This window comes from Camelus dromedarius, chromosome 2 (genome assembly GCF_036321535.1).
Source record: "Camelus dromedarius isolate mCamDro1 chromosome 2, mCamDro1.pat, whole genome shotgun sequence".
Lineage (NCBI taxonomy): Eukaryota > Metazoa > Chordata > Mammalia > Artiodactyla > Camelidae > Camelus > Camelus dromedarius.
Genome location: NC_087437.1, coordinates 40,497,735 through 40,516,791, shown reverse-complemented (window position 1 = coordinate 40,516,791; position 19,057 = coordinate 40,497,735). Strand labels below are relative to the sequence as shown.

At 37.6% G+C, this 19,057-nt stretch overlaps 1 protein-coding gene across 1 annotated transcript in view; it reads right to left on the bottom strand.

The window, feature by feature from the left end:
* The window catches only part of PRKCI (protein kinase C iota), a 62,710-nt gene extending 50,939 nt beyond the window's left edge, over nucleotides 1-11,771 (bottom strand). The window contains exons 1-2 of the mRNA XM_031451057.2: nucleotides 11,591-11,771; nucleotides 11,375-11,429 (exon numbers count right to left, since the gene is read on the bottom strand). Coding sequence (XP_031306917.1) covers nucleotides 11,375-11,429; nucleotides 11,591-11,756 — 221 coding nt within the window. The 5' untranslated portion in view covers nucleotides 11,757-11,771. The remainder of the gene's footprint in view (nucleotides 1-11,374; nucleotides 11,430-11,590) is intronic.
* Between the last annotated feature and the right edge of the window lie 7,286 nt (nucleotides 11,772-19,057).

The following is a 19,057-nucleotide window of genomic DNA, read 5'->3' as shown; positions in this document are numbered from 1 at the left end:
TCATATTTTAAGGCAGACACCCCCAAAATGGAAGAAATAGACATAAATGTGTATTAAATTAATGTAGTTCATGTTTTTCCTCTGTGTGTGTTTTTTCAATAAGCACTATGACTTTCCTTTGTTTTAAACTCTTCAAATGCCTTTCCCCCCTCTCATGCAGAATAAAATCCAAAGTCCCTAGCAGGGTCTACAAGGCCCTGTGTGAACTGCCCCAGCTGCCTCTCCGACTACCTCTTCTACCTGGACAGTTAAACCAATGTTACTAGTCCACTGTCTACCCCAGCTAGAATGTAAACTTGAAAGTAGGAATTTTGTTTTGTTCATTATATTCCTAGTGGCCAATATAGTGTCTAGCAGAGAATGGGCATTCGATAAATATTTGTTGAAGAAAAAAAAAAGGAACTGTAAGGAACTGTGTGAACAGACGTGCATAGTTGGAACCTAGAACACAGAGTAAGAAATAAGGGATTAAAATTTTTAGTCATCTGCGAAAATGTTAAAACTGCAATCTTTAGTGACCTTATAGAAGTAGTAAGTCAAACATAGAAACTGAATAGCTTTTTCTTGATAATCATTCTCTTTCTGAGCATCTCATGGTTTTCTGTCCCTGCCTCTTAGAGGCATTCTTCCTTGGCTTTCATGACAATATGCTTCCCTGGCTCCCTTTCTACTATTCTGAACACTTCAATCACAAGACACTCTTCACGCCCTCTCTCATATTCATTCTATGTCTCTCTCTTTCTGAAAGTTAATTCACATTCAATGTTTTAACTATTATCTCTATATAAGGGTCTCCTAAATCTGTAATCCCAGCTCTCTGTGTAGTATTTAAGACTCTTGATAAACTGGTTCCACTTTCTGTTCTCAATCTGATCCTTGCCATTCCTGACACTGACTCTGTTACAGACATCTGGTTTACTCACAACCCCCACACATAAGACCTTGGTGATCCAAGTTTTAATCTTAAAAGTAAGATTGACTGTTTGTATGCATTATGTTCCTGAGTTCCTCAGTTTAAGGCTCAGTTTACAGAGGGAGGTGGGGATCTCTCTTTAACTGGCTATTCAACATCAACCCCCATCAAACCTTTTTCACCCACACTATGCTTGTCCAACATGTATCTTATGTCCATCTTTTGTTTTCAACTAATTATATACACACATCCTCAATTAAATTATAAACAACTGAAAGACAAAAATTCTTGGCCTTTTTAATACATTCACATAACATAATAGGGATTCAAATACTACTTAACTGAATGTGGAAGAAGTATTTTCTAGGAGAAACTCATCTTCTAGAAAGTGCACTTTTGACAAGAAAATATCACTGTTTATGTTTCCTTAGCCTATAAACATGTATGGAATATTCAGTGTGTTTCAGATATTTGAACTAAGTTTTTATCTTATACGATCTTCACAAGAACTGTCAAACTAGACAAATTAATCCTATTTTACAGATTTTAAAAGCACAGCACAAATGAATATTTGCTGGAGTCTCACAGTTAGGAAACAGAATATATATTCAAATCCACGTCTCCTAATGACACGTGGTGCATGCTGTGCTCTAACCTCCCCCTCCCTCACCTCCAGAATCCCCCATTAGCAATGGATCATTTATTACACTAGCTCCTGGGAGTGCTACCAGTAGACAACCCCAGCCGTCAGCCTCTTTCAGAGATATGACTCCTCCCTTATGGTCAAACCCCAATGACTGATTCAAGGTGGGTACAAAGGTCCTAGATGTGACTCAGAAAGGCTCTCAAGTGTCAACTCATCTTCAGAATTCCCTGGAGGGTCAACTGAGGTTTCTGTTGAGACTTCACAGCATCTGGATTTTTTTCTACCTAAGCCTGCTTCCTTCCCTTCCCGTCTCTTCCATAATCATCAATCCCAAGAGCACTCCTGAAAAAACGTCCTGCACGCTAATCTGAGATATCACTTTCCACAGGAGCATCCACCCAAAGCATAGCTATTATCAGATGATACTGTTTGACAAAAACATAATGCATAAATACAGTCAATCTTACTTTCAAGAGATTGGCTAATGAAAACTGTAATCCTTGTTTCAGAGACTAAATCAGTTTACTCTATAGCACATGAAGCTAGTTAATTTTTTTTTATTCTTCAGAGAAAATAAATTGCTGGCATGTATAAATTATACATATTTTACAGTCTGTCTCCCCCAGCTAAATGTAAAATTCATGAGAGCAGGCATTTTGTTTTGCTCATTGCTGTTATCACCAGTATCTGAAGCAGCATCTGGCCGACAGTAAATGTTCAATTAATAATTGTTGAGTGAATGGACTCTAAAGAAAGCGTGAGAAAATGTAAGCATAAAAAGCTTTTCACAAAGGAGTAATGACATATATTAGACAGTCACAGAATAATGGTTAAGACCATGAGAGCTAAAGCCAGTATGCTTGGGTCTGAATCCAGGCTCTATCACTTAGGTGAGTTACTTCTCTGTGGCTCAATTTCCTTACCTACAAAATGGGAATAATAATATTTCCTATGTTATAAGGCGTTAATGGATTAAGTGAATTAATATTTATAGTACTCAGAATAGTACTGAGCATATATCACACTCCATATGTGTTGAATAAATTTTAAAACATGTATCCTACAACACTTTAAATAGACGTGAAACCTTATTAGAACAATAAAAATAATACAACCTTCTAAAAACAACCTACAGATGCTTCTGGTTTAATATGGTGGAGGGAACACAAATCTATATCCTTTCATCCTAAGGGCCCACTAAAATGACAGAAAACTGAAACAACAAATTTATCAAAGTCTTATAAAACAAAAAAGGGACCAGCAGTAGACCAGAAAGTATGAGAAAATCCTAAATGACTGAAAACAGATGGTATAAAATTGGCAGAGAAAACATACCAGCCCCCAAAACCAAAGTTAAGAGAAACTCTTAAAAGAGAGAAATTTTATTGACACAAGATTACTTCTCGTTCTTTAACCATCTAATCATACCTCTTGGCTTTTCAAGGACATGACACATACATAAGCATTTATTACAAGTGTTTTTTAAATTTGCTTTAAAGAAAAATTTATGAGTTAAAAGAACAGTGTTATAAAACTTTACAATGTAAAAATTACCAAGAAAAATCAAGATGTAGAGAAAGTGAAAGGAAGTATAAATTCAAAAATGTCTCTTTCCCAGCGGAGTCAACACTCTTATCTAAAACTAATATTTAAAAATAAAAGCAGGGAACAAGAAAAAAAAATAACCCAAATTAAAAAATGGGCAAAGAACCTAAACAGACATTTCTCCAAAGAGGATGAACAAATGGCCAACAAGCTCTAGAAAAAATGTTCACTAACACTAATCATTAGAGAAATGCAGATCAAAATGTTAACGAAACATCACCTCACATCTATTAGGATGCCTACTACCAAAAAAAACCCAGAACAACAAATGTTTTCAAGGATACGGAGCAATAGGCACCTTGTGCACTGTTGGTAGGAATCTGAAATGGTGTGGCAACTATAGAAAACTGTATGAAAGTTCCTCAGAAAGTTAAAAATAGAATTTCCATATGATCCAGCAATTCCACTTCTAGGTGTATATATACTCAGAAGAATTGAAAGCAGGGAATCCAATAGATATTTGTACACCTACATTCATAGCAGCATTATTCACAATAGCCAAAAGGTGGAAGCAACCCAAGTGTCCACTGACAGATGAACAGATAAATAAAATGTGATATATAAACACAAAGAAGTATTATTCAGCATTAAAAAGAAAGGAAATTCTAACACATGCTACAATATGGATGAACCTTGAAGACATTATGCTAAGTGAAATAGGCCAGTCACAAAAAGACAAATCCCGTATGACTCCATTTATATGAAGTATCTAGAGTAGTCAAATTCATAGAAACAGAAAACAGAACAGTAGTTGCTGGAGGGGGGGAGGTGGAATAAGAGCGTTGTCAGTATAGAGCTTCAGTTTTGCAAAATGAAAAAGTTCTGGAGATTGGTCACATAACATAGTGAATATAGTTAGCACTATTGAATTGTACACTTAAAAATGGTTAACGGGGGGAAGGTATAGCTTAAGTGGTAGAGCGCATGCTTAGCATGCACAAGGTCCTGGGTTCAATCCCCAGTACGTCCTCCAAAAAATAAATAACTAAACCTAATTACCTTCCCTCAAAAAAAAAAAAAAAAAAAAAAAAAGGTTAAGATGGTCAATTTAAATTTTTTACCACAATTAAAAAAGAAAAGCAGGAGAAGGTATCATTTAAGTTATAAATGTAACAAGAAAAACTAAAAATAGTCAGGAGAGGAGGCAATGAAGAAGTGCTAAATTCCTCATCTTTCATATTGATCAGCAGATATAATAAAGGAAAACAACATTGTAACAGTAGTTCTAGGTGGTGGGATTGGGGAAGACTAAAGACAGAAAGAAGATGTACTGTGTACTTAAACCCTTCTGAATGGTATAGATTACTATTAGTTTTTCTACCACCATGTAAAGGTATGATCTTACGATAAATTTTGCTTTTTAATAAAATATAAATACAATATAAAACAAATTTTAAATGACGGTAGTAAATAAAATTGATTTAAATATGTAAAATTTTTATTTTTTAAAAAGAAAATTATAAAATAGTTCCTTCTTCTAGTGACATTAAAAGGGAGCCTGCTTGTCTTAAATAAATTTTTCTTTCAAAATACCCTCAAGACTACTAGTATGAGGAGGTGAGGGTTGGGAGTATATATCTTAGAATAAAATCAGAAGAGAAGGAAAGGCTTCGAATTTTTCTGGCAAAGAACAAGTGTGGTATTATCTTTTTTGAATGCAAGAGGCAAAAAATTAGTATGATCAGATATCATCAAAATATGACTTCCTTTTTAAGGTCCACAGGTAGTTGAAATTGATACATATGTAAGCATGTCTGTAAACAACAGGGATTTATCAGAAATCTTATTTTTCGAGAGCTGTTGAAATATTTATCAGAACATACAAATATTTAAAAAAATCTGTGTAATCCTTAAAAAAATCTTAAGTACATCTTAAAGAGACTCAAAAAGAACTCATGCTTTCTCAACTGCCACTCCTTAAGTTCCAGGAACTAAAACATTTAAGGGAGTTTTTTATAAACATTTCTCTAAGTAATTGGGAAAGCACCATGTTCACACATCCCACAATCTCCAGATCCTTATTATAGTACCAAAGCTAAAAATAAGCTGCAAAATAGAGATATTACTTCTAAAGGTACAAAACAAATTATGCATGGAAGTTTTTTTTTCCTGGTTTTAACATCAGTGTTGGTATAAATTATCTTACCGCTGGTCTTCGACAGAATACAGTCTGCTTCACCACAATGATACCCAAAATGGCAAATTTAGACATAGTTTTAACTGAATTTTAGAAAAAGAAAAAAAAGCATTTTTAATTTTGCTGTTGGGCTTCAGAAGTCACACTGTTTTAAGCATTCATTATGTTCCTATGTTCTAAAATACTGAATCTAAAGTTTTTCCTTAGGACTGCTTTTAAAAATAAACCTGAAAAAGAACCATATTCAGTCCTTCTGCTGTCTCAATGCAAACATTTCTCCTAAGTTAAATATTGTATAATCAGAAAAAAAAGCTTTATTTGTGATCACCAATGTAATAAGATTTACCACAGATGGTAAAATCACTGGGTTTTGAGGAAACAGGACAGGCATACAATCTCAAACTATCACCTCTCAAATTAATTGTTAATTATAAAAAAGCCATAAAGCAACTTTCATATTTTAATAATGAAGGAAATAGAAAATTGACTCAAAAAGAAAAACTTTCACAGTTATGAATCTGACAATAAAGAAAAAAGTAATCTTAAAAAGCCCCATCAATATGAGAAAAGAGAAATTTCTCTGAAGGGTAAAACTCAGTTTTGTATTCTGGTTTCACTAAGCCTCAATGTTATCATCCACAAAATGGAGATAATGATATCTTCCTCTGAATACTGTGTAAAAAAAAAAAAAGTTAGCATTTTTTGCTAATCTTTTTTGCAAACATGTAAAAGACCAATAAACATGCAATGGAAGCATAAGGAAAATGCTTCCTTCCTACACTGTTGTTGGCAATGTAAATTGATAAGCTTTTGGAGAACAATATCAAGGTTTATAACAGGCATATGTGACCATGTTTGCAAGAGTATATACTAAATATAAGGATGTTCTTTCAACATGATTTGAAGTAGTGATTTAATGAAAGTTCATCAATCAGAAAAAAGATTAAATTATGGTATAACAACACTATGGGACACTATGTACCAATTATAAAGAAAGAGGTGGATCATTCTACCTACCTATATGTATCTATCTCCTAATCTGTCTATCCTGACATGGAAAAATGACCATGAATGAAAAAACTCTAGTTACAGAAACATGTATAGAAACACAAACACATTTACTGGAGAAATAAAAGGGTGTGTCTGTGCATATGCTTAAAGATATATTGATACACTATAGAATATCCCAAACTGTTAATGGGGTTTTTACGGCTACCCTCCAGAAGTGGGGGTGAGAGGCTACAGAGGGAACTTTCTGCTTTATGTATTTCTGTATTTTTAAAATTCACTTTTAGTGCCTTGTCTTTGAGATCTGTATTTGGCCACTGGTGGCATTTTTGTTTCTATCATCATTCTCGGCCACATTCCCACACAGGTTAGCTGGCCTGCACAAGTGCTGAGGACACAGAGCAGGCGCACAGGGAGCAATTGTTCAGCTAATTCTGGGCATTTCCACCTGGATGTTCCCAAAGCACCTTGAACTCAAAACTCGGTTACCTGTTCCAGGTAAGTAATTACCTTTCCTCGTAAATCTCTTCCTTCTGTATTCCCTAATCTCTCTCCAAATAATAAGTCTGTGAGTTGTCAGACCCCTTCCCTCTTCCCCACAGGCAACCCATCTCAAATTCATATTGATTCTACACCCTAAAATCGTCACTGAATCCATACCCTCTTTTCCAACTCCTCAGAATTTTTCACCTGGACTACTTCCAAAGCCTCCAGATTAGTCTCATCGATCGCTAATTCATCTCCATCCATCGCTAATTAATCTAATCATGCATCCTCCTTACTTAAAATCTTCACCTATGTAAAAAAGTCTGAAGCACGAACTATAATATTCTGGCGTCTTCATGATCTAGTGCCTGTGATCCCTCTTTTTAGCTCACTTTTCATCAGTGGCCACTTTGCGTTTTACGTCCTAGTGAGGAATGACTATGGGACTGACAACTAAACTGATCTTAATTCCCCAAACATACCCTGCAGTTGTGCAATGCTTGGAATGACCTCCCACCCAACATTATAATCCACGAGACAAACCTACTTATCCTTTAAAAGCCTCAAACTTTTCACCATCTAGGAGGGCTTCCCTCACCCCAAACTCCTCCCCAATAGCCACTCTTGCACATACCTTACATACACACACACACTTTTATTAACTCTTCTAAGTTTCTCCTCCAACAAATCTCTTAGTTCTTCACAAGCAGAGCCTTGTACTCTCCAGCTTAGCATCCTCTGCGCCTACCCTTAGCACCATGTGCCTGGCTTATAGTAGGTATTCAACAACATTTATTAATCTGAATTTAAACACGCTTTGGTAAAATGTGAGATCCTAAATAAGACTGGAATTTTTATAATTCATGTTTTAACTAGGCTCATTTCAACCATTAAAAAAAAGACACTCAAGTTACCTTAAAAAGAGGTTTGGGAGCTGTACTTGAAAGCCATCTAGGAAAATTTTTTCAGGAAAGAGCTGCCTTTTTCTCCTCCGTTTCCTTAGCCCTTTAGTTTGCACATGGGCGGTCCTGGCCTCACTTGCCTCTCCCTAAACTCTTCAGCTTCAGTCCTCACTGCTAACAAGCAATTTATCTCCATATTATCTAATCCGAACTTCTGAGAGGGCTGTTTTGGTTTTGGCGCCAGGCCACCATGTCCTTTGTCTCTGGCTGGTAAAGCTACAGCTCAGCTGCCCTGTGGTTAGGTGCCCTACTCCAGAAGCTCCAGGACCAATAACACTACCCCAACTCTCAACTGAATATATTATTTTTATTTCCTCAGAACCATTACTCAAGTGTATCGCTAAAATTATTTTGCAATACTTTTAAAAACAAGTCTTGCCAAGACTTGTTTGCAGTGATAAAAACCCTGCATACTTCATCACTGAACCAGCTATACATTTCCACATATGCCAGGCGTTCATCTCTTCCGACTTGTACACATGCACAGAAAGAATCCTCTGGATTGTCGTAACGGCTCAACAGCAGTGGATTAAGAAGTACTTTCACAAGTTTTTTGCAAAATTTCCCATACGTTTATAGACTGTAAAGAAATGAGCAGTTCAGAGATTTCCTTGTTAAATTCTATCCCATAATATCAAGTAACTTCATATAAGGATAGCAACACAATGGCAATCTATCACTAACCCACAAAACCTGTTTCTCCTCCTCCAAACTAACACCACTAGGTAATGATTGAAGGAAAGCAGGCCACTCATTGACAAGCTCCCGTGGTGAGGAAAGAGGAGTACAGGCCAGGAGACAGGCACTCTTAGGTGGTCTCCAATAAAATCAGATTCTCAGTGCTATTAATCTTCTGCGTAAAGACTAGAAGTCTAATTGAATAATCTGTTATATCTTGGGAGACATCACATTTGCACAAAGAACAAATTTAACAGAATGAGAACACTAAACCCATCATGGAAAGGAGAGGGCAATTTATTCACTAAAAAATCCTGACTATTCCAAGATTTCAATATTCACTGGAAAGAAGTATTGTTAGAAGGGGATAAGGGTAAAGCTTTCTGATAATGGCCATTCAGCTGAACTGAAGGAAAAAAAAAACTTTTTCAAATGTAGACTGTCCTTTATATTTCCTGATAGTAAAGGAAGAATTTTCTACTTTAAAATCAGGCAGGTATTCTAGTTAGCCAACCTGTTTAACTATCCTCATTGGTGACTCATTTTAGTTTCATCTGTAGTAATGAGCAGCTGACTGTGTACATCATACCATCAGTTGAGACTATTGTTAATAAACATACAATCTTAACAGACCTAATTTCAGAGGACAGAAATTGGTACAGTTTAGAGAGTGCTGATGTTGTCTTTAAATGAAGCTTGCAATGAAGGCACTACTAGAAAGTTTTCATTGGATGAAAGCACTGAAGAGCAAAGGGTTGATTCATTCCTTAGCAGAATTCATAGGTTTTTAGAAACCAAAATAAAGGTTAACTTGGATGTCTTAGAAACATTTCAGTCAAGCACTAATAGGTTTATTAAGTCCCTACCCTCCCTTTTCAAAAATAATTGGAGGAATAAGCCAAGAAAATATATCTATATTCTAAAGTTTCAATTTCTTTCCAAAGGAGACGCTCACAGTGATTTTAATTTATTAACTAGGTCTATTTACATTTGTCAAACTAATAAAAGTGGGGAAAAAAAGGAAGCACTAGTTTCTTGATGTTTCATAGTTGGAATTATTGGAAACTAAATTTTAAAAATCAAGAATTTATATTATTTAAAGTCAGAAAGGTAAACCAGAGAACTAAAAAAATGGTTTTAACAATCAAAAATTGAGAGGCATCAGGTGGTGAGGAAGCAAAATGAATGTGCACCCAATTTCTCATCTTTCAGATGAAGGAATCAATAAATATCACTTAAAGTTGATAAATCAGAAAACAGAAGTATAACTTTTAAAGTAATAAAGGTAACCTCCAGAAGAACTGGAAATACACTGCCAACAGTAGTTACCTCTGGAGGTTGGGAAGACTTGATGGGGAACACTTTTTATTTTATACTTCTGTACAATTTGCACTCTCCTACCATGTGCGTATATTCATTTTTTAATCTAGCTTTCTAAACTGTCAATAATCAGATACCATTTTAAAAAAGGAAAATGTACTATATTTCATCCTCTGCACCTAACAAGTCACAGTCAACTTTCTAAAATACAATGGGTTTTAAAGTGAAATATCTCATCTGTCAAATTAAAGGTAAGGTAATAGGAAGCAAAGCTTTTTTCCCCACAGTGCTAAGTACATATCATAGCTCTTGTTTTAAAATCAAGACCTCTGTGATCAATTTAAGTAAAAACACTGCTACTGTCTGAAATAACTCCTCTGAACTACTCCTGAATACAGTCAAGCTAATGAACAGAGAGGTCAGAGACTTCACGGCAGCAACCAAACTAGTAAATCTTTATATCAAATCAATAAAACATTTAGGGGTTTCTATTTGCTTTGAAATCAAAACAAGAGAGGCATTTTGAAAGTTTGGTATCTTCACTGATCCTCTCAGGAATGTAAAAGTATGCATTGCAGTTTCAACCTCCTAGTGCTTGAGTTTTTTTTAAAGGAACTTACTTCTGCTTGGACAAGCAGACAGGCCAAGTGGTCAGGTTTTCTGTTAACTCTTAGTTTCAAACCTTTATGCTCACTAACATTTCACCTTTCTAATGCTCCAAAATGTAATTATCTCAAAGAAATTTCAAACCACAGCTGAATTCAAGAGAAGAGGGACACTTCAAATCACTGATTACAGAATATGACCTAACGATTTTAGGACTGGATTATTTCTGGTAACCACAGTAGTTATAACTTAGGTAATAATATGAGTAAAGATCACAGATTTAAAAACTGCCTAGGCTCGTCCTCTTCCCGCAATACCTCAACCTATGAGACAGTCCTTGAAGCAACGCTGACAAAGAAGCGTTCACAATTTTTAATTTACACTACATGTGTAACCTAATCTTGGCGAGACCTAACGTATATCCCTGAAAAGGCATCAAGTTCACTTAAATAATAATTCCTATGGCTAACATACTGTCAGCCTGACCACAGTCCAGATACACGTCGCGAACTCTTCTATGAGATAAAGATAAACCTGACTTAGAGAACCAGAGGCTTTAGGCCTGCTGGTAATCAAAAGGGTCATCAAACGGAAGCATTCCTGTCTTCTAAATCCACAGTAAATTTAGTTAACTAAGGCATCACTCAGAATCAATTCTCAACCCCAAACACATCCAGGCTTAAAGAGACGTAAAGCTCTTGTAAATCTCTTAGCAGGCGAGGCTCTCGAACTCACCAGGTGAACCTACTCTTCTCGAAGGCTCCTCCCTCGGACCCTACTCTGGACCCTCAGCTGCGCGACTCCCCGACGCCCAGCACTACACCTTGGGGGTGCCCCAATCCAGCGCTCCATGCTCCTCCCCCAACCACTCGGTCCCCCATCCCGAGTCCCCGGAGTTGCCCGCCCTGATCAACTCTCCCACATCTCCAGCCTCTCACCGGCCCCTCCTCCAGGCCAAGTGGAGCCGGCCTTCCCCCGCCCTCCCACCGTCACCCCTACCCCACGATACTCACCCGCGGTAGTAGGCTTTCACCCGGACCTGGTGAGAATGGTCCCCGCTGCCGCCGCCTGCGATTGGGTGAGACATGGTACTGCTGTCTCTCTGGGTCGGCATCTCCTTACTCCCCCGCCTCAACGCCGGAGGCCGAGGGTGCGGGGGGCGCGCCAGGCGCGGTCCGGGACTCCGCAGCCCGAGCCGCTCCCGTAGCCGCGGCTGCCCGCTCGCCTACCTGTCCTCCCCGCCCGCGGCGCGGACCCAAGGGTCGCCTCGCCGGGGCAGCCGGAACCGCGCGGCTCCTCCCACCGTCCGCGGCGGCCACTGCCTCTACCGCCGCCCGGGCCTAGCACGCCTCCCGCCTCCGCCCCTCCCACCTCGCTCGCTCCAAAGCCCCACATTCCGCGGGAGGGCGGGTGCAACCATCGATCCAACTCAAGGAACCTCAATGCCCGGCTGAACCATTCTTACGGGGGGCAAAGGTAAGGGGGAGAGAGGATGGGGACGCTGACCATCACATCAGATACGCCGACAGGGTACCTTTCGTGAAAACTGTGACTGAGGGGATGTGAAGATTCGGGTAAGTCTAGTTCTGTAAAAGCCTCTTCCTACAAGGAAAATGGTAGGGGACTAATGCTGCGGCATCTCACCCCAGTTTCCTAACTTGGTCGCGCCCGCGGTCAGCCGACTTGGGACCCGGAGTAGGTTCGCCCTGCGGGTTTCTGGGATTTGGAGTCCCCATGGGATTCTGGGACTCGAGGTTCCTTACGCGCAGAGCGCCCCGCCTTCTCGCTGAAGGTCGATCTTCGGCTTGTGCTCCGGCAGTCGTAGGCGTGGAACTCCTAAATCCAGGTTGGGCATCTGAGGGCACTGGAAATGATTGGGTTTCGTCACGATCTACACTTTGTTCTCTGGTGAATTCTCCCTTCCAGTTGCGTGAATCGTCTCAATTATACAGTGCCCTTTTGGGGAAAAGGAATTTGGTTACAAGCTCAGCATAGTCTCTTTCATGGAAAGAATTTAATATAATGTGTGTAACACATGTAATAATGAATGTAATGAAGGAGGAAACTCAACTAGAAGATACGATGACAGAGTGACTTTTCTTCCTTCGCGGCCCCGATATCTTGGTCCTTTTGTATTACCATTGCGTGGAACAAGGGCACAATGAATATTTAGCCAATCCATCCATCCATCCATCCATCCATCCATCCATCCATCCATCCATTAGCATTTGTTTTTGTTAATATCGGTTAACTAAGGATTATAAAGAAAACGTCCTTGCAGTGTAGTCTCTGGCGTTTCACTGGTCTTGGCTCTATCAAAAAGTGCAAAGACAGAAAGCATGAATCCAGCCCTTCCGAGAGTCCTTGTACCAACACATGCTAAAGGGTTGGAATAATCAAAGAAATAACTTGCTTTATTATAATAACATAGGTTTGGGAATTGACTCATCGGAGTTATGTGTGACAGCTTGGTATGATGTTCTTCAACTGCCACAAACTTGGATTTTATGTTCTTAATAAAAATCCCCGCTGAAAACTTAGTCCTGATGTTTTTTGCAACATCAGGACCTGCATCAGCGTGTTAAAGACGAATCAGTTAGCTATGGAATATAAACTATTTCCAAAGTGAGACTGAAATTTTAATTGGATTAATGGAAATTTTAGTATGCTTGTGACAAATTTAAAAGATGATGTAATGCTCTAGAAAAGGAAATTTATGTTGTATGGAAAATGAAAATTTAAAAAGGTAAAGGTATAATAAATTAAATAAATAAATAAATAAATAAATAAATAAATAAATAAATAAAGTAAGGTATGAAAAATTTTTCATTTTGAATTCTTATTCCTTAGCAGTTTGAAAAATCCTTCATCGCTGGCCTCATAACATGCTCTGAAGATTATCATTGTTTTCAGAGGAGGCTTATTGTTTACTTTGTCATCAACAAGAATCTATAAATATTGATAATTTGCATCAATCCCACCATATAAATACCTTTCCTTTTTCTGAATGATGAAAGCTGTTACTTGTGATTACCAAGAAAAGCATGACCTTAATTTTTTAATAGTGTTATTGAGGTGTAATTCACATATCATACAATTCATTCATTTAAAATGTACAATTCAATAGTTTTTAGTATATTCACATAGTTATGCAATCATTACTACTATCTAATTCCAGACTTTCATCCCCTCAAAAGAAACTATGCATGCTTTAGCAGTAACTCCCCATTCTCCTTAGCCTCTGTCAACCACTGGTGTGCTTTCTGACGCTATGAATTTTCCTATTCTGGACATTTCGTATAAATGCAATCATATATTGCATAACCTTTTGTATCTGGCTTCTTTCGCATAATGTTTTCAAGGTTCATTCATGTTGAATCATATGTATATAGTTCTTCATTTACTATATGGCTGACTAATACTTCATTGTATGGGTATTCCATACTAATGCTGCTATGAACATTCATGTGTAAGTTTTTGTGTGAAATACGTTTTTAATTCTTTTGGATATATACCTAAGAGTAGAATTGCTGGGTCAGACAATAATTCTGTATTTAACATCTTAAGGGAATGCCAAACTGTTTTCTAAAGTGGCTATACCATTTTACTTTTGTACCAGCTGTGTACTAGGGTTCCAATTTCTTTACATCCTTGCCAACACTTGCTATTACCCATCTTCTTTATTATAACAATCCTGGTGGTTGTGAAAGTGGTATCTCATTGCAGTTTTGATTTGCTTTTCATTAATGACTAACAATGTTGAGCATCTTTTCATGTTTCATTGCCCTTTCTATATTTCCTTTGGATACATTAATTTAAATCCTTTGGCCGTTTTAAAATTAGGTGATCTGTCTCTTCTCATTAAGTTGTAAGAATTTTTAAATATTCTGGAAATATGTTCCTTGTTAGATGATTGCAAATATTTTGTCCTTTTCTGTGCATTATCTTCATTTTCTTAGAGGTATCATTTGCAGCGCAAAACTTTTTAATTTTAAGGAAGTCAAATGTATCTATTTTGTTATTGTTCCTTATGCTTTTAGTGTTTAAGAAGACTTTGCCTGACCTAGAATCATGAAAATTTACAACTATGTTTCCTTCAAGAATTTTATAGTTAAACTCTTGCATTTGGGTCTATGATCCATATTGAGTTAATTTTTGTGTGTAGTATAAGTGGTCCACTTTCATTTCTTTGCATGTAGATATGCAGTTGTCCCAGCACCGCTGAAAAGTCTGGTGAACATTATAGCTAAAAAATGACCATTGGATTGGACTGCAGGACAATTTTATGCTTCAAGGCATTGTCAAAAACATCGGAGCAGTCAGTTGCCAATTAGCAGAGGCTAACAGCTGGGAGTAATATCAATAAAGGCAAACCAGCCAAACGCTTGATAGAGAGATGAGGGAAACAGACAAAGAGAACCTGACTAAAACTATGGTCCCGGCCCAGGGGAAAGACAAGGAGTCAGGGTGACAATGTGTATGCCAAAGCTTCACCCTCTGAGGAGAGACATTAGTGGGGAAATAGACTCTATTGATCTAGTCTGGCCAACTCACAAATAAACAAGCAAGCAACAAGAAGGACAAACAGCCCTCCATCAAGCCTGGATCAGTCTTTGGAGTTGCTACAATGGAGATGTAGGTTTGCAATAAAAAAATTAGGAATCATACAAAGAAAAGGGCAATGGGACCCACACACACAGAAGCTGTCTTTGAGAAGATACATGTGTTGGACTTAGCATGCTGCTAAGACTTCAAAGCAGGTATTATGTTTAAAGAACTAAAGGGAACCATGTTTATGAGTATAGATTCATAATTTCTTAATAAAATATTAGCAAATTGAATCTAGCAACATATGAAAAAGGATTATATGTCATAACCAAGAGGGATTTTGCCCAGGAATGCAAGGTTAGCTTACATCTAAAAATTAATTAATGTAAAAACTCGTATCAATAGAATAAAGCACAAAACCACATGATAGCTCAATAGTCCCAGAAAAAAGGACTAAACAATCTCACATTATATATATGTATATGTGTGTATATATGTATATGTGTGTATATACATACATACACACACACACACACACACACACACACACACGGATATATAAACAATAGAAGATTACCTAGCCATAAAAAAGAAGGAAAATCCTGCCATTTGAGACAACATGGATGGACCTTGTGGGCATTATGCCAAGTGAAATAAGTCAGACATAGAAAGACAAATGCCACATAATTGCATATCTGGAATCTAAAAAACCAAACCAAACTAAACTCATAGATCCAGAGAACACATTGGTGGTTGTCAGAGGTGAAGCACTGGTGGTGGGTGGGAGAAATGGATGAAGGTGGTACAAGATATAAAGTTCCATATATAAATAAGTCCTGGGGATGTAGTGTACAGTATAGTGACTATAGTTATGTATTGTATATTTGAAAGTGGCTAGGAGTAAATCTGGTGTTTTTGACAATGCCCTGAAGCATAAAATTGTCCCACAGTTCGATCCAATGGTCATTTTTCAGTTACAGTGTTCACCAGTTATGGTTGTTTCATGGAGGAGAGTATACAGGGAACCCCATATATTGCCATTCTGGACATGCTCTGACATTAATTTTTAAAGCCAGTGTGATGCAATTAAACTAGATGTAAGGCGCAAATAGTTAAGCTTATAGGATGATCGGGGCACAGTAGAAATTGTACAATTTTTAGTAACAAAATGCTGGAAACAATGGAGCCATCTCTTTACTTTAAAGTAAACAGGACTCTGTAAAAGGGTTTAAAAGGAACCTGACATCATATTAATCAGATCTTTGGGAAAATTTGGTTTCCTTTCTACAGACTGAGCTGCTCTAACAAGAAAATATCTAATCAGAATAGGTAAAAGTTTATTATCAGTCTTAACTAGCCTCACCAGTGTACCCTGCAGCCAGGATCAAATATGAACATTTGTTTGCCGTGTGCTTTATGTCATCTGATAAATCCTGCTGCCCGAACTTTGATGCCTGTTTCTCAACTGAGAATTGTATGATACAGAATGGGAAGTCAATGCGACATTGTGAACAAGCCTCCCACAGCCCATTTTCTTTCTGTTGTACTTAAAATGGTGCTTACTAATACCTTCAGCTTTAAGTAAGCCTGCCTCCCTTAACCTAGCATTCTTCAGTGGTTTCACAAAGCATGTGATAATGTCATTTAAAGGAGAGAAAAGTGTTTAAACTGCAAGTCCTGATCATTTGGAGGGACTTTATGACCTGTGGAGATAAATATTTGGTACTGGGCAGAATTATACTTCCTTTTGGCTCACTGCAATGACATTAATAGAAAAAAATTAATTAATGCTCAAATCCACCAGCTTAAGGGATTTAAGATATTTTTGGCCAACATTCTCTCATTTTGTCATTATCAGAGTGCTTGTACCAATGTGGAGCAAAGAAATAACCTGTTGGAGAATGGTGAATGAGACAATAAATAGTAGGCACAGGACCTGTGTTATCATGTCTTAATAGTATCACATTAATTATTTTGTTTAACCCTCAAGAGCAGAAGCCATGACCCAAACTCCTAATTGGAGTCCTGACAGCTGAGGTTAGTGAGAGAGGTTATTCTGTTAATTAGCCTTAAGGAGCTGGCGTAGATAGCAAACAATACCCCGTGACTCCCTTTCCACCTTCTTTCTCCTGTGCCCTCTCACTGTCCCATTGACATCACCAACTTTATCTGGGTACTCCCTTCACTCCAGCCACAGAAACTTATTTCCGCTGCAATTCCCCAATCTTACTCCCACACTACAGATAATGACATATAGCAGTTTGAGCCTTAATCTGTTTTGCCTTTGAAATAAAATGTCTTCACTTTGAATTTAAAATAATTTTAAAATTCATGTCATATGTTCCCTAATTATAACAGATTACAGAAAAGGAAGCTCATTTATTGATCCAATGCCAAATATTCCTGGCTTGGGGAATACAGTACCCTCTGCTTAGTCTGAAACGCCCTCTGTAACTCAGTCCCCATCACTCCTGACCAACTTCCACTCTCCTGTAGAAAACATTTACAAAACTCACCTCTCTTCCCCAGGCTGTTAGATGCCAGTTTTCTTCGTTTTTTTCCTCTTCCTCTGCTCTATGCTTTGTTTCTGTATCAATTACAGTATGTATTGCACAGTATCATATTTTATTTTCTTGCTGGCATGTTCATCAGGCTGGAACTGCAATTTGTTCATCTTCACATCCCCAGCACCTAGCACATAATAGGTTCTCAATAATGTCCATTGACACTAAACAATACCACTTTGCTTCATTTTTCTTATCTATGAGACAAGCATAAACATTTGTTTTATTTGATAAAGATTTCCTGAGGCTGGACTAATTACTTAATTCTTGAAATATAAAGTAGCTCAGTGTTAATACAAACACTGCGTGAAAGAAGGGTTTCATCCCCAAGTTTTCCATCATTCTTTTTTTAATTTTATTTTTTATTGAAGTGTGGTTGATTTACAATGTTAGTTTCAGGTGTCCAGCAAAGCAGTTCAGTTATACATCTACATACATATTTTTATTAAGATTCTTTTCCATTATAGCTTATTACAAGAAACTGAATATAGTTCCCCGTGCTATACAGTAGGTCCTTGTTGTTTATTATGTATATAGTAGTGTGTATCTGTTAATCAAGAAGGGGTTTGTTTTAACAAACCATCAAATGGAAAGTTCCATTAAGCAGAGGAGTCAGCAGAAAATATGATAATTATAAAACTTTTACTTAATGAAAGTCACTGAATAGTCGAAGAGTTCTAAGAAACCTCGACATAATTAATTCCTATGGGGTTAATCGGTGCAGGCACTATACGCTCTCTTTCTTTTCAAGAAAGTTACAACCCGGATAGGATGTCAGGAGGTACACCAATAAAGGGAAAAAATGCAAAATATAGGAAGCTATGTGCCAATAAGTGACAACGAATAATTGCAGCAACTCATGAGTCCTACTGCATCTTCTTTAGGAACCAGAAGAACCCACTGTGTCTGGCTTGACTGAAAGGCACAAAGTTGACTAGTAAAATGACAGGTTGAAAAAGCCACTATCAAAAATAGAAACTTAAAAAAAAATAGAAACTTCTTTTAGAAGTATCATTGTTTAATGATGTTCGCACAACAAATATGCTATCACTAACAGCAATCAACCATTAAGTGTAAGCTACCCTCCAGTTTGAAAAGGCAAACCTGTTCTTGAGGACGGCATATCCAATTGAAAATATGAACCTTATCTAATAAATTCTCCCTGCTCCAGCAGCTTACCAACCCTGCCTTTGGCCTCCTCCCATAATCTAGTTCTCTCCCCCCCATAAGGTTGCAATGCTTCTCCCCTCTCACAGAGGACTAGCTCATTTTCTCTTCCACCTCCACCTACTTCCGGCTGGACTCAAATCTTTTCGTATTGAATTTCTGCTGACCTTGAATTAAACCATATCCTATTTTGGGCCACAGAGAGATCAGGGGGGAAATCAGAGCTCATCGTCCATAATGATTTCTGGTTGCTTAATCACATGTACACTGTCAAAGGGAACAGCACTCCAGAGATAAAGCTGCCTGTTAGTTCACCTGCACACTGTGCTTATCACCCTGTGACTTAGGCACAAGGTATTTTTCTGAACTGGTATGGCTTCCAATTCCGGATAATAACAAATTATGAATCAGCCTATA